Source organism: Cnephaeus nilssonii, assembly GCF_951640355.1.
Source record: "Cnephaeus nilssonii genome assembly, chromosome: 11".
NCBI lineage: Eukaryota > Metazoa > Chordata > Mammalia > Chiroptera > Vespertilionidae > Cnephaeus > Cnephaeus nilssonii.
Window position 1 is genome coordinate 57,646,593 of NC_137082.1, and position 16,753 is coordinate 57,663,345.

Here is a 16,753-nt window from a genome sequence, read left to right on the forward strand (position 1 = left end):
TTCCTTTTAGAAGGGCTGCCTCAGAGCAGATTACTACAAGAAGACCCTTTCTACATAGTTCTCCCAACGTTTATTGTGGTGTGCAGTGCAGTATGCGTGTGTTAACATTTTGAATAGTGACTATGGCTCATGAATTCTGCTTCTCTGATTACCTTTGAAGTTGAACATTTAAATATTTTCTTTTTGTATTGATTTCAGAGAGGAAGGGAGAGGGAGAGACAGATAGAAACATCCTATCTAATAAAAGAGTAATATGCAAATTAACCATCACTGCTACACCCACAAGCTACGCCCACCAGCCAATCAGGAGTGAGTATGCAAATTAACCCAACCAAGATGGATGTGGCCACAGAGTGAGCAGGAGGCTTGGGTTTCCCCGGCAATGAAGGAAGCCAAGTTTTCCGCACAACCTGGCTGGCCCAGGCCTCCACTCAAGGCTACAAAGTTTCAATTATAGAAGATAAATAAATCCCAACAAAAATGGCGGCAGCCACAGAGCTGGAGAGAACAGGAGGCTTGAGTTGCCCCCGACGATGGAGGAAGCCAAGCTTCCGCAGCCCTGGCCTGCTTTGGCCTCCTCCGCTCAAGGCTACAAAGTTTCAATTATAGAAGATAAATAAATCCCAGATACCAGGGCCTCCACTTGGGTCACCGGGGGGCATGGCCAGCCTGCAAACCACCACAGGCCCCTCGCCCAGGCCGCCCCACGCCCCAAGGGAACCCCCACCCTGATCCGGGACACCCTTCAGGGCAAACCAGCTGGCCTCTATGCTATCTAATAACCAGCACAGCACCAGGCCTCTATGCTATCTAATAAGAGAGTAATATGCAAATTGACCATCACTCCGACACACAAGATTGCTGTGTGGTCAAAGATGGCTGCCCCCATGTGGACACAAAGATGTGGTCAAAGATGGCTGCCCCCATGTGGACACAAGATGGCCAGCAGGGGAGGGCACTTGGGAGGGACCGGGCCTGCAAGGGAGGGCAGTTGTGGGCAATCAGGCCAGCAAGGGAGGGCATTTGGGAGGGACCAGGCCTGCAAGGGAGGGCAGTTGGGGGTGATCAACCCTGCAGGGGAGGGCAGTTAAGGGTGACTAGGCCTGCAGAGGAGGGAAGTTTGGGGCGACCGGGCCTGCAGGGAAGGGCAGTTGGCGGGATGACCAGGCCTGCAGGGGAGGGCAGTTAGGCATCAATCAGGCTGGCAGGGGAGTGGTTAGGGGCTGATCAGGATGGCAAGCAGAAGTGGTTAGGGGCAATCAGGAAGTCAGGCAGGCGAGCAGTTGGGAGCCAGCAGTCCTGGATTGGAGAGGGTGCAGGCTGGGCTGAGGGACACACACCCCCCATGCATGAATTTCGTGTACCGGGCCTCTAGTCATATATAATAAAAGCCTAATGTGCTAAGTGTCCAGTCATCCAATTGGCCGTTCAACCAATCAAAGCGTAATATAGTAATGATATGCTAAGGCTGCTCAACCACTCACTATTACATGCACTGACCACCAGGGGGCAGACAGTCGACCACTTGACCAGTCGCTGTGACATGCAGTGACCACCAGGAGCAGATGCTTCGACCAGTAGGTTAGCTTGCTGCTGGGGTCCAGCCGATTGGGACTGAGTGAGTTGGGCCGGACACGCCCTGGAGCCCTCCCATGGTCCTTCCCTGGCTGGCCAACCTCCCGTGTCCCTCCCCGGCTCCGATTGTGCACCGGTGGGGTCCCTCAGCCTGGCCTGCACTCTCTCGCAATCCGGGACCCCTCGGGGGATGTCAGAGAGCTGGTTTTGGCCCGATCCCGCAGGCCAGGCCTAGGGACCCCACTGGTGCACAAATTCGTGAACCGGGACTCTAGTCAATGATGAGAGAGAATCCTTAATTGGTTGCCTCCTGCACACTCCCTATTGGGGATTGAACCTGGGACCCTTCAGTCCACAGGTTGATTCTCTATCCACTGAGCCAAACCAGCTAGGGCAAACATTTAATTTCTTCATACTTTCCTAAATCTTTTTTTGAAAGAACATTCTTGAAGTTCATGAAATACTAAATATAGTGTCTCTTTTATTCTCTCACTTCTCAGAAGAATTTAATTCTTAACTAACCCTACCTACTTTTTTTCCATGACTTAGGATTTACTACATAATTCTAGTTCCTCTAACTCTCACATTACTAGCGCTTTTACTTCCCACAACTGAAGTTGTAGTATTGTCCACTAAAGATTCAGCACTATGATTTTCAGTCTGTATTTTATTCTCTGCTATTTTTTTGGTCATCTGTAAAATTTGTATTTAACAGAAGGAAATTAAGCTACTGATTCTGCCTTGATACTGCCATGGCTTTCAGAAACATAGCCTACTCTTGCTGGTCTCTCTCTTCCTTCAAGCAAACTGTCAGTTTCACTTTTTTCCATTTGTGTTGTCACCATTCTAACTTAGGCTAACACTTGAGAATCACTCATATTAACTTATTGCCCTGCCTCTGTTTTTTCCCCAATTCATCTTACACATCACTAGCTTATTAAAATATTTATGTAAATACTAGCATGGGCATGTCATTTCTAATCTCAGAATTCTTAAATGATTTCTCCTTTCTTAGAACAATTGAAATAAGTTTTATGGACTCACTAATTAATATCTGTTTACTTAAAATAGGTTGTTAAAATTGCACACTGTCCTACACTGCTCACGAGAGATGGAGATCGCATTCGAAGTAATGGGAAGTTTGGGGGCCTTCAGAATAAAGCTCCTCCAATGGACAAACTTCGGGGAATGGTATTTGGAGCTCCAGTACCAAAGCAGTGCCTGGTCTTAGGACAACAAATAGGTAGGTTGGATAAGTTCCTAAATAACGATTTCCCGTTTCATTTTAATACTTTATCTGGGGCTTGTGTATTGATATTCTAACATGAAAAATAATCCAGTAACAAATATGAATAAGATGTTTTTGTTCATGACATGTGACCTCCCTCCCCCACTTTCCCTTCTATAAGCTCTTTTTAGTTAGCCAATATAATTGTTTTTATATCTGAGCTCTGAAGTGTATATACATGTGACACTTGAACAATACAGGTTTGAATTGTATGGGTCTACTTACATGAGGAATTTTTTTTTTTCCTCTAAATATACAGTTGTCCCTCTATATCCCCAGGTTTTGCATCCTTGGAGCCAACCAACAGCAGATTGAAAACAGTATTTTCCATCTGCAGTTGGGATTTCACAGATGTGGAAGGCTGACTGTATGCCTTGTTCTACGCCATGTTTTGTAAGGGACGTGGGCATCTGTGGATTTTGGTATTCAAAGGTGGGGGGAGGTGTTCAGCACCCCTAACCTATGTTATTTAAAGGTCACCTGTACTTTTTCAGGAAGCCCGCTCCAGGCCATTACCTTAGAGCAGTGGTTCTCAACCTTTCTAATGCTGTAATGTAAATATCTGTGTTTTCCGATGGTCTTAGGCAACCCTGCTAGCGGTTCTCAACCTGTGGGTCGCGACCCACAGGTTGAGAACCGCTGCTGTGGAGCCTAAGACCATCAGAAAACACAGATATGTACATTACAGTTCATTAACAGTAGCAAAATTACAGTAATGAAGTAGCAACAAAAATAATTTTATGATTGGGGGTCACCACAACATGAGGAACTGTATTAAAGGGTCGTGGCATTAGAAAGGTTGAGAACCACTGCCTTAGAGCCTATTTGCTCTTAATTTTATATAGCTTTAATATACTTGGGTATCTATTTTTTCAGCAAAAGAGTAGTTTGTTGTTATTATTAATATTTTATAAAAATGTAAATACACATAATATAAAATTTATCATCTTAACCATTTTTAAATGTATTGTCAGGGCCAGCCTGACGGTTGAACCGGGCTGAGGTAGGGAGGTGGGAATTGAGAAAAGAAAGAAAGACAGGAGAGCGGGATCGGGAGGACTGCAGGTAGCCATTGACCGACTGCAGCAGCTTTATTAACTGCGTAATGCTTTTTATACACAAAACACTGAATAGGAGGTCTGTCAAGAGGAATGTATTCGCCAAAACCGGTTTGGCTCAGTGGATAGAGCGTCGGCCTGCGGACTGAAAGGTCCCAGGTTCGATTCCAGTCAAGGGCATGTACCTTGGTTGCGGGCACATCCCCAGTAGGGGGTGTGCAGGAGGCAGCTGATCGATGTCTCTCTCTCATCGATGTTTCTAGCTCTCTATCCCTCTCCCTTCCTCTCTGTAAAAAATCAATAAAATATATTTAAAAAAAAAAAAAGAGGAATGTATTCTTTGTTCCTCTTAATCTCTAAGGGAGAGACAGAGCAGAAGGACAAATTCTCAGTATAGCAAATCTCAGTAAATAGTTACAGACTTCTTGGCAAGCCATGAAAGGTTGCTCTCATTCTACTGGTAACTGCCATCCAAACAAGCCTGAGGAAACTGTGTGGGTAGAGGACTGAGCCTTGCTAGTCCCTTCGGGTGCAAGGACGGTGTCAGCTTACATCCTGTCTCCAACAGATCCCCCTTTTTTTGTTTTTTAGGCTACTAATAATAAAAGTAAAATGTAAATATTAATAATAAAGCTCTAATATTAAAATAATGGCAAACAATGCCAATGCAAAACCAAAGTACATACATGTTATTTTCAAAACTTGAATGTCAAGAGCAAAACTCTGGCTATTAAATAATAACAAAACAATAAGAGAAATCAAAACTATGGACATGTTAACATTTTTAGCTACTAAATGAAAGAAAGTCTTTTGTGCTGCTGGAGTATATTTATTCAGAGTCCTTGCACTTGGCTGCACAAGAGTTTGTAGAAGACTGGCAGCTAACAGATGCTAGCATGAGTAGGAACATGGTTGAAGAAGTAGCTTCAACTTCTTGCTTTTCCATAATCTCCTGCACTTTAGTCATTAACTTCTTCAGATGACTCTATGTTGGCACCTCAGTCCCTTGCGTAGCTTTCAGTTTTCTTCTTTCTCCGCTTTGCTGTCATTAGGGTAGTACTTAGTCCTTTTGAGTGAAGGGACACAGGAGCTTGTCTGAGTCCATTGTGGTGACACACGTAACACTCTGGCACCCGAATTGGCTGCATTGCTCCTTCTGGAAAGATATAAAACACAACCTCTTCCCCACATTATTACTGAATCTGATAAAACTCTTTTCTGGTTTATGCTTCCTTCTACCTAGCTGACTCGGTGGAGGCTATTTGTACAGGAGGCCTGATGCCTTTCACCTGCTGTACGATCCTCTGTATTATAATTTTTTTTTAATTTAAATATAAAGAGCATGACTGAGTTTGTTTTGAGGTGACACATAACATCTGTCTCCCCCTTTTTGTTTTAGTAAATGATTTTAAGAGTACGATTGGCTCTTTCTATAATCGAGTGATATTTATTTTGCCAGATTTGATTAAGTTTAAGTCCTCGGGGATTTACCCCTAAAGTTGGTACAGGAAGGTGGATAACACACTGAGGACATTACTTCTAATAAAACATGGAAATTGTCGTTCTCAAATAATATTTTAAAGACTAAAAATTAAATGAAAAGTTCCTCTGAATTAGTGTGCCCTACAGTAGCTGTTTTAATAATTTTTGCTATACTTACTATATAAGTACTATTACTATTGGTTGATGGGCTCTGTAGTAAAATCTGTTAAGGCATAAATAAGAGCTTGTATTTCTACTGAAATATAAGGGGTTTGAAGGACCTTTGCTCCCCTGCTGCAGTAGATCCCGCCTTTCTAGAACTGGATCTATTTGTAAAAATGGTTAATGCCTGAGGTATAATATTTCTTTTAATGTGGCAGTTAATACTATTCCCTGTGTTAGAAATAAAATAAGCCCCTAAGCCAGGGGTCCCGGTAGAACACAAAATATTAAACATTTTGACTTTTAAGTAGAAGGGTGTGTACACATGATCTGGAAGTACGCACACTGACCTTCCTTGCCCTTGGTCCTGGGCAACCTGTAGCAGTGTATAGCTGCTGACTGCTAGTATGGTAAGGCGTCTTCACTATTTTTATTTCTGGACTATTTCTTCTCTGTTCTGTGGGCCACTGCCTATTCTGTGGCTGGAACAGTTCTATCAGGTCCTCTCTGGGATCTGTTGTTGCAGGAATCTACATGGGCTTTTCTGGAAATATACAAACATATTCTCAACCAAAGGTTAATAAAGAAATATTTTCTATAAATTAGACTTGGGATCCTTTTGATTTTTGTCTAAATGATTTTTCTTTGGCTTATTTTGACACTATAAGATTCTATGAGTGTCCCGTTATTAGTATTATAAATGAAAATTAATATTTGAGTAAAAATTTTAAAGCAATTAAGGCTTGATGTAATTTACTTACAGGATATTTCTTTTAATATATTATTCTATTAATCTTTTTTGTATTATGAGGTTTTTGTAAAATTTTTTAATGTAATCTTGATAATCTTTTATTTTTAATTTTTGTATAGAAATATGACTGCTTTGGATTTATTGTAAAGCAATTTTACTATGAGATGAACTATTAAAGTTTTGTTAATACTTTAGGAATAGTTTTTTGTCTAGTACAATTAAGTTTTTATGAATACTCACTTATTTTAATTAGCTAATTTAAATTAATCTGAAATAAAGCTTAATTTATTTATTAACTTGTCCTAGATTATGGACAATAAATGATACTAAGTTTCTGCTATTAATCTTTAATTTTATATAAAACTTATTAGAGAGGAAAAACATAAATTATTTACCTTAGTTTTAAAGGCTAAACATATAGGCTTTTAATTACAATTCTTACAATATTTGAAGGAAACCTCTTTATTCCTTCTAGAATAATTTTTAGGCTATAGAGAGTTTTATTTAAGAATCTTTGTCTTTCTTTTTATAACACGTAACCTGTAGTGCTGTAATTTGAAGGTCAAGCCTATAGGCGACTAGCTAGCTATATTACAAGTACTTTTACAGTAAGGCTAACTACTAATTTACCTTTAAATTTAATATTTTAATAATAATTTTAGTTTATATTGTAAATATTAATGCAAAGGATTATTTGCATCTTTGAGAAGGCTCTAAGCTTTCCTGGTGTTAAGCTGGATTTAGATATAGGGCAGTTGCTGCCAGCCAAGTCTGTCTGTTGCCTGGCTCCTGATATGAGCTGGGCCAAGTCTCTGTTTGTTGCCTGGGTCCCGATCTGGGCTGGGCATGGGAAGCACGAAGCAGCCATGGGGCAGGAGACCTCCCTCAGAAGGGGCAAGTGTTCTGGCCCCTGTAATGTTGGGGGGGGGGGTGAGGACCTGTGCCCTACCTCTGTTGATCCCCAAGTTCTCTCCTGATGGCCCCTCTGCGACTGTGCCTGTCTTAGGTTGTTCCTTCCCTGAGGAATCTTACCGATCTCTGGCTAACCAGCCATCCTCCAGAGCCAAGCAGGGTGATGTGAGGTTCAGTTCTGTCTCTTTGGTAGCCTATGCCCCCGTGGCCTCTACGCCCAGGACCTGCCTTTGGATCCCCTTGCCTGCTGGCGGGGCCCCGGTATTGATCACAGATCTTGAGGAACCCAGGTTTCTTCTCCAGGGAGGGCCCAGCTCACACCATTGGGCAAGAGACAGATCCATGGGACCAGCCACTATGAGGCTTCAACTTCAGTATGAACAGAAAGTGCAGTCAACAGCTGTGGGAGAGTCCCTCATGGCAAAAAGGGCAAGAGAAGCCAATATAGAATGCTCAACTGCCTTCCCAAGAGGCCTCAACTTCTTTTTTAAAATTGTTGCCAAACATTCAAAGAATTAGTCTGTAAGTTTGTTTGGGATAAATGAACAATATGCTGTTGTAAAATATTAAAAATTATAATGACATTGTAGAATAATATCATGTAAGGATATTCTTGGCTCTAGGCTATGGTAATTCAATTTCAAAACTGGCTGTTAATTTCTTTTTGTATAGACAAGGTCTTAGTTATATTTTTTATCTTAGAGGCTAAAACTTTTATAATATTTAAAAAATATCTGTTAATTCTTATTTGTTAAGGCTTTCTATGTAACTTCAAGTATATTAGATCTGTTTTAAAAGATTTCCTTTAAGAAGAGAGAATAAATTTCTTGTATTACTCTGGGCCCTTGGAGCTTTCCAAGTATCATCTCTGTTAAGACCTTGAAATTTTAACATGGGAAAAAACAATCAAACATATATATATGTGTGTGTGTTTTAAATATTTAATATTTTTATAATTATCTTAAGATATTAATTAGATTTTAAACTGTTATTAGAGAAAATACAACATTTTATTTTCTCAAAAATAAGTTCTTATGCTTTAGGTATTTAATTACCACAACTATATAATTTCTCCTAATTTAATATGTACTTTAAACTTTTAGAGCTTGTAAGTTAAATAGTTTTAGTAGTTCTTAGATTAATAACATTTTATATTTCTAAGAAAAATACAAGACATAATTAATTAATAGCTTTAATTCTGTCCTCTAGATTTTTCTCATGAGGCAAATTTAAACTTTACTTTTTATTTGCTAGTAGCTCTGGAAACTAGGTTTGGTTTATTCGAACGTAAATTACTACATTTTTCAAAGATGGTTCCTGGTAGGAAACTAGATTACCTGTATGCTGGGGGAAGGGCGTCTACCCCTTCCTCTATTAACAAAGGGCGTAACCAGTGACCTTGGCTACTTAGATCTTTATAATTAATACTAGTAGCCCATTTGCAGGAAGAATCCTGCAAGCAGCCGCTGCGGCCGTGTGCGCTGCTGCTGCCGCCGCCATTGCAGCCACCGCGCCTGCGCCTGCGGGCCGCTGCCGCCTGCCCTGCTCCACTCCGCCCCACCCTGCCCCACCCCACCCGGGCTTTCCCTCTGGCAGCCACCTTGCTTTCCACTTTTCCTCCCTCTTCTAAGTTGTTTTCAGTCTTCACTCCTCCCTCCCTCGGCGTATGCAAATTAACCGCCATCTTTGCACACAACCTGATTGGTGGGCGTGGCTTTGGCTGGTGGGCATGGTTTGGGCGTAGTGAAGGTGCGCTCAATTTGCATATTACTATTTTATTAGGCAGGATGTTATTTAGCTATATTGTAACAATTTTTTTCAATATATTTTATTGATTTTTTACAGAGAGGAAGGGAGAGGGATAAAGAGTCAGAAACATCGATGAGAGAGAAGCATCGATCAGCTGCCTCCTGCACGCCCCCTACTGGGGATGTGCCCGCAACCAAGGTACATGCCCTTGACCGGAATCGAACCCGGGACCCTTCAGTCCACAGGCCGACGCTCTATCCACCGAGCCAAACCAGTTAGGGCTATTGTAACAATTTTTGAGATTTAAATCCAGTTCTAATTATTTTAACCTTTTGCACTCGGATGTCAAGTGTGACTCAACACAGTTAGCATCAGTAGCAGTTCTTTTTATACTCTTTGAATGTATCAATAATTTGAAATATAAAAAAATCCAAATAAATAAGTTTGTATGAAAAGAAACTCCAGTTTTTTATTCTACTGCCGTGCTTTGTAAAATCTGGGGTATTTAAAAAATTAAATCCTGAGTAGAATAAAGGAATTGAGAAAAAAGCAAGCGAGTGCAAAGGGTTAAGATATTTACTTTGGATAAATTCTATGACAGAGACAAATTTATTTTCTTAAAGGCCTTAACCCTTTGCACTCACTTGCTTTTTTCTTGATTCCTTTATTCTACTCAGGATTTAATTTTTTAAATACCCCAGATTTTACAAAGCACGGCAGTAGAATAAAAAACTGCAGCTTCTTTTCATACAAACTTATTTATTTGGATTTTTTTTATATTTCAAATTATTGATACATTCAATAAAATTCGACATATGAGCTGCTACTGATGCTAACCGCGTCGAGTCACACTCGACATCCGAGTGCAAAAGGTTAAAAGTTAACTTTTTTTTTTTAATATATTTTATTGATTTTTTACAGAGAGGAAGAGAGAGGGATAGAGAGCTAGAAACATCGATGAGAGAGAAACATCGATCAGCTGCCTCTTGCACACCCCCTACTGGGGATGTGCCCGCAACCAAGGTACATGCCCTTGACCGGAATCGAACCTGGGACCCTTGAGTCCGCAGGCCGACGCTCTATCCACTGAGCCAAACCGGTTTCGGCAAAAGTTAACTTTTTAACAAGGTTTATTAGCATTTTAAATTATGGAAATGCGAATCCTGTTGCTGGAATTAGCTTGAATTTCTTTCAAGAAGACTTTTTCGCCATTTTTCTTAGGAAAAAGAACCAGTTCTGGGTTTTTAATTTTCTATAGCTTTTGCAGAGGGATTCCAGCTGAAGACAATCTAAATGTCCAAAATCGGACTATGCGCACATTCTGTCTTACAGCTAAGTTCTCTCCCCACGAGTACAGAAATTCCAGACACGTTTCTAAATTTTTAAGACTTTATCATGGCAAGAAAGAAATTTTTTAATTTAACATACTAGGAGAGTGGGCTTCTATATTGGATCACCACGTGTCTCTCCCTTCCCCCACATCCTGCTTACTTCAGGGGAAGCATCAGCAACAGATCTGGCCGAATTTCTTTTCATGCTTAAAATATAGACAGATCTCAAATTTTTTCTTTCTTTTTCGCTTTCTGAAGTAATAACTAACACCCAATTTTGGCCAAGATTTGCATTTCTCTGCGAGTTCTCTTATAATTTTTAAATGTAACCTTAAGTAATCTTATTGGGGGAGAGCAGATAGCCCTGCCCTCTTCTGCCACCCCTGAATCTCTCCGCACCAGAGGCGGCTTCAGCAGTGGAGTTTCACTTACTACAGATCTCAAATTTCAAACACAAACTAAGACTCTAATTTGAACAAGAAACCACATTATTTTATGATCATGATCACATAGACTTTAACATTTGCCTCTAAAGGGCACTTTCACTTTGTCCCATGCATTACTCCCAACTATCAAGAAATTGCTCCTCCCTTACCTTAACGAGTGCACTCTTTATCCGGAGGAGTTCCTCACCGTCTGCTTCCCAAGTCCTCAGGTCCCTGTTCAGGTGCCAATTGTCAGGGTCAGCCTGATGGTTGAACCGGGCTGCGGTAGGGAGGTGGGAATTGAGAAAAGAAAGAAAGATAGGAGAGCGGGATCGGGAGGACTGCAGGTAGCCATTGACCGACTGCAGCAGCTTTATTAACTGCACTAGCGTTCCCGGTGCAGGAAAAATCCTGCAATAGGGTTTCCTGCTGCACTCTACCCCGCCCCGCCTGCTCTCCTCCCTTGTCCCCCGGCCCGCCTTCTCCGCCAGCCCGTCCTGCTCTCCTTCCTTCTCCCCCGGCCCCGCCTCCGCTCCTCCCTTGTCCCCCAGCCCGCCTTCTCCGCCAGCCCGCCTCCACTCCTCCCTTCTCCCTCGGCTCCGCCTCCGTTCCTCCCTTCTCCCCCGGCCCCGCCTCCGCTCCTCCCTTCTCCTCCCCCCGGTTTGCTTGCTTCTCCGCAGCTTTGCTCCCTTCTGCAGCTCTTGGCTTCTTTCTACGCTGTCTGGATATGCAAATTAGCCGTAATCTTTGTCGGGGTAATTTGCATACTCGTCCTGATTGGTTGGTGGGTGTGGCTTGGGCGTGGCGAAGGTGCGGTCAATTTGCATATTTGCCTATTATTAGGTAGGATAATGCTTTTTATACACAAAACACTGAATAAGAGGTCTGTCAAGAGGAATGTATTCTTTGTTCCTCTTAATCTCTAAGGGAGAGACAGAGCAGAAGGACAAATTCTCGGTATAGCAAATCTCAGTAAATAGTTACAGACTTCTTGGCAAGCCATGAAAGGTTGCTCTCATTCTACTGATAACCGCCATCCAAACAAGCCTGGGAAAACTATGTGGGTAGAGGACTGAGTCTTGCTAGTCCCTTCGGGTGCAAGGACGGTGTCAGCTTACACCCGGTCTCCAACAATGTATAGTTCAGTAGTATTAAGTACATTCACATTGTTGTACAACCCATCTTCAAACCTTGAAACTGAAACTCTGTACCCATTAACCCTTTGCACTCGCTTGCTTTTTTCTCGATTCCTTTATTCTACTCGGGATTTAATTTTTTAAATATCCCAGATTTTACAAAGCGCGGCAGTAGAATAAAAAACTGGAGTTTATTTTCATACAAACTTATTTATTTGGATTTTTTTATATTTCAAGTTATTGATACATTCAAAGATGGTAACCGCGTCAAGTCACACTCGACATCCGAGTGCAAAAGGTTAAACAGCTGCTCATCTTGCCCCCTTGCCCCGGTGTCCTGACAGCTACTAGGGTTTCTTTTCTGTGAATTCGAGTATTCTAGGCCCATTATATAAGTGGACTCAGACAGTATTTGTCCTTTTGTGACTGGCTTATTTCACTTAGCTTAATGCCTTTCAGGTGCGTCCACTTTATAGCATACGTCAGAAAACCCTTTCTTTTTAGGGTTGAGTAATATTCTGTTGTGTGTATATACCATATTTTGTTCTTAACTTTAATTAAAGCGTGATAAACATACAGAAACATGTGCATTTCATAAACATACTGCTTAATAAATTTTCGCAAGATGAACAACCCCCCTCTTCAGAGAATAACAACTTTCTTAACTTAAAATAGCATAGATTAGTTTTGTTCATTTTTGTACCTTATGTGAATGGAATCATGCATTGCATATTCTTTTGTGTGTCTGGCTTTGTTCACTCTATACTGTGTGCATAATTGTAGCTCATTTACATTGCAGGATTGTATTATATTGTGTAAATATACCATAGTTTATTTCTTTATTCCACTGCTGAGGAATTTGGATAGTATTCAGTTTTTCATTATTACTTCAGCCCCCAGCGATTTTGGAATAGTAGTTGGGAAACATAGTGGGAAGAAGTTGTTTTATATTCTTTTATGAGATGGTTAGTCAGGTGCAGCTATAACAGGAGAAAGAGAAGACTCTGGAAAACAAAGTTTATGACACTCACAAGTCTTAGAGACAGAAGTCACCACACACCGTGCAGGGCCACATGGGAAAACTCCCATGTGGTTAAGAGGCAGAAGACAGGAAGGAGAATGCTGAGGCCACCGCCTTTATGGGGGTTTCTGAGGGAGAGCCACATACCACAGGATGAGCCACTCCAATGAGCTTTGGGTTATAGGCGTAGTCTCTAGCTAGTTGCCTGGTAACTGGCCGTGAGATGATAAGGCAGAAGAATATTGGGTCTTGGTGTGCACAGGCCAGATAGAGGTTTGGCTCTGGATTAGTTACATATCAAAGGTATGCTGGGCCCTTTGCTGTCTTCAAGTATTGGCTAACTCTGGGAGGGGCAGTCTGCTTCCCAGCCAGAAAGGTTTTTAAAGATGTCAAAATATCATAATATATAGAAAATTAAAATGATACACAATACAGAGGTCCATTACTTCAGTTTATGATGCCATTGAATGCTTACAAAAATCTTCTTTGTAGACAATAAATGAACATCTAAACGAACGGTAAGAAGTCGGCGGGGGCGGGGGAAGCAGTGAATCGACATAAAAAAACCTCAACCCTTATCACTCTAGCACTACAGTTTATGCAGTGTTCCCAAACAAAAAGAATTACCTGTGGTACTTTAAAATATATAAGTGCCATACAAACAGAATTTCCAGTTTACCTGGGTACCTGGATATCAGTATAACCATAAGGCATTATCTGTAGACTTTAGGGAAGAAAAGATTGTAATTAAAGATTTGTGTGCTCTATTGATTGTTTATATATGTAAGGTTGACAGGTAATATAAGGACTTTAGAAATATAACAGATACTTAATCCTTCTGGATATATATTTCAAAGATACATTCCATATACAGACTAATGATTCAACAATAAAAATTCAAATATTTAAGAAACAGTTTTTAAAAATCAAACGAAACAGTTTAAGATTACTGGTGTGTACAAAGTACTTTTGGTTGTAAGCAATAGAGCCATCCTTGACCACTTGAAGCAAGAAGGGAATGTATTAGAAGGAAACTGGAAGCAATCACAGATTCAAAGAAGATTGGCAACAGACAAGACAAAACCAGAAATGGCTCTGAGACTTTCAGCAGCAGCCTTCAGTTCCTTTCACCTTCACCCTGGAGTGCATCTTTTAACACTACTCAGATTCTACAACTCCTAGGAGTGAGATTTTCCCTCCTGAATCAACCAGCATTGTAAAGACCAGATAAAACAGAGCTTTGAGGATCCTCCTTCTAATGTATCATGGGATGTTTGCAGAGAAAAAACAATTTTCAATTACACTACTTCCACAAAAATTGTATTAACACAATTACAAGCAGAGTGTCTTCAAATAATTTTGCTACACAGTGTTTTGCATTATAGTATTTAATATGAGGTAACAGCAAATCAGAGCAAAAAACGGAAGAAATGAATATTTACATGTTACAAAATAAGATGATTGAAAATAAGACCTTCAGTAACATGTAAATACATTAATTTCTTTAATTGAAAAGCAGACACTTAGCCCTGGCCGGTGTGGCTCAGATGTTTGTAGCATTTTTCTGTGCACCAAAAGGTGGCGTTTGATTCCTGGTCAGGGCACACACCCAGGTTGCGGGTTCCATCCCCCGTCGTGGCGTGTTCGGAAGGCCAGCCTATCAATGTTTCTCTCTCATTCATTCATATTCTTTCTCTCTCGCTCTCCCCCTCCCTCTCCCTCCCTTACTCTCCCCTCCCTCTTCTCCTCTTCTTCCTCTCTAAAATCAATTTGAAAAAGTAAAGAGACTATCACCCGACTCTTAAATAATATCTTTCACAGTTTTATATGTAAACTACTTCATTCTCATGAATATTGGTCATTTTTGTGTGTGCCAGACATTAAATATTTTAGGGTTTGTGAGCCAAGAGGCAAAATCAAGGGTAGTATGAAGGTATTTATATAACCATTTAGAATATAACCATTTAAAATTGTATAAAGCATTCTTGGCCCGTGGACTGTAGTTTGCTGACCCCTGGACTAGAGTGTAGTCACTGTATTTAATATTTAGTATCAAGTAAATCATACAGACAGACAATTAATAGTCTCAAATTTGAATAATTTAATACATTTAGTTTAACTTATTTTAAATTGAATTTATTGGGGTGACATTGGTTCACAAAACAATACAGGTTTTAAGTATACGACTCAATGAAACATCATCTACAGACTGCATCATACGCCCATTGCCCCAAACAAAAACTCTTTCCATCCCCCTTCCCCCCTCCTCTGCCTTTGCCCACTCCATCTAGCCTTCACCCCCCTCTCCTTCTGGCTATTGTCTGTGTTGCACTGCATTTTAAGAAAAGTAATATAAGGAAAGTTAAAATTTAAAAAAAAATAAGTATTTTATCAAAATTGCATCTTTGAAAGCGGTGTTTAAGGTAACAGTCATGTCTGTTAGGAACAGGGATTTTCTAACAGTGCTGCCTTTAATGCATTTGCATCTCTCCTCAAATTTGTCTATATGGAGTTAGATACTTTACAGAGCACTTTAATGTAGAAAACTCCTTACACAGAAATAAATTTATTAAAGTCAAGCAATTGAAGAAAATTAAAATTTACCAGGCTAATAGTTTTGTGTCAGGTCTAAAGTGTGCTTTTTTATTTCATTTGTTTACATTGAATGTTTTGTGGCTTTAAAAATAGTTCCCACATGTTACTGTAACATAGTACCCAATGTTGCTAATTCTTCTTTCCTAAAACTCTAATTTCATATGATATCAGTAATTTTAATCAAATGCCTTTGGTTTCTTTGCAGATCTTCTTCAACAGTATCGTAATGCTCTGGACAAGTTGAACAGTTTGACCAAGGAACTTAACAGTGAATTAGAGTACCTGCAATCTCCTGAAATGAAGAAGAAAAAACAAGAACTTGATGAACGAGAGAAAACTCTGAAACTAATGGAGCAACAGCTTCTAAGTATGTGCTTACTTTTTTTATTATTTTAATAAATCTTTATTGTTCAGTTTATTACAATTGTTTCTCTTTTTTCCCCCCATAGCTCCCCTCCACCCGGTTCCCATCCCACCCTCTGCCCTTACTCCCCCACACTGTCCTCATCCATAGGTGTACGATATTTGTCCACTCTCTTCCCACACCCCCCACACCCCTTTCCCCCTGAGAATTGTCAGTCCACTCCCTTTCTATGCCCCTGATTCTATTATATTCACCAGTTTATTCTGTTCATCAAATTTTTTTATTCACTTGATTTTTAGATTCACTTGTTGATAGATATATATTTGTTGTTCATAATTTTTATCTTTACCTTTTTCTTCTTCCTCTTCTTAAAGAATACCTTTCAGCATTTCATATAATACTGGTTTGGTGTTGATGAACTTTTTTAGCTTTTTCTTATTTGTGAAGCTCTTTATCTGCCCTTCAATTCTGAATGATAGCTTTGCTGGGTAGAGTAATCTTGGTTGTAGGTTCCTGCTATTCATCACTTTGAATATTTCTTGCCACTCCCATCTGGCCTGCATGGTTTCTCTTGAGAAATCAGCTGACAGTCGTACGGGTGCTCCCTTGTAGGTAACTAACTGTTTTTCTCTTGCTGCTTTTAATATTCTCTCTTTGTCTTTTGCTCTTGGCATTTTAATTATGATGTGTCTTTGCCAGGGCCAGCCCGGTCTCCAACATGTCTTGGTGTGGTCCTCTTTGGATTCCTTTTGTTTGGGGTTTTGTGCGCTTCCTGGACTTGTAAGTCTATTTCTTTCACCAGGTGAGGGAAGTTTTCAGTCATTATTTCTTCAAATAGGTTTTCAGTATCTTGCTCTCTCTCTTCTTCTGGCACCCCATAATTCTGATGTTGGTTCGCTTGAAG

At 40.4% G+C, this 16,753-nt stretch overlaps 1 protein-coding gene across 2 annotated transcripts in view; it reads left to right on the forward strand.

The window, feature by feature from the left end:
• The window catches only part of SMCHD1 (structural maintenance of chromosomes flexible hinge domain containing 1), a 164,544-nt gene that overhangs the window by 131,744 nt on the left and 16,047 nt on the right, over positions 1 to 16,753 (forward strand). For both annotated transcript variants that reach the window (XM_079784345.1, XM_079784346.1), the window contains exons 45-46: positions 2,647 to 2,818; positions 15,691 to 15,852. In XM_079784345.1, coding sequence (XP_079640471.1) covers positions 2,647 to 2,818; positions 15,691 to 15,852 — 334 coding nt within the window. The remainder of the gene's footprint in view (positions 1 to 2,646; positions 2,819 to 15,690; positions 15,853 to 16,753) is intronic.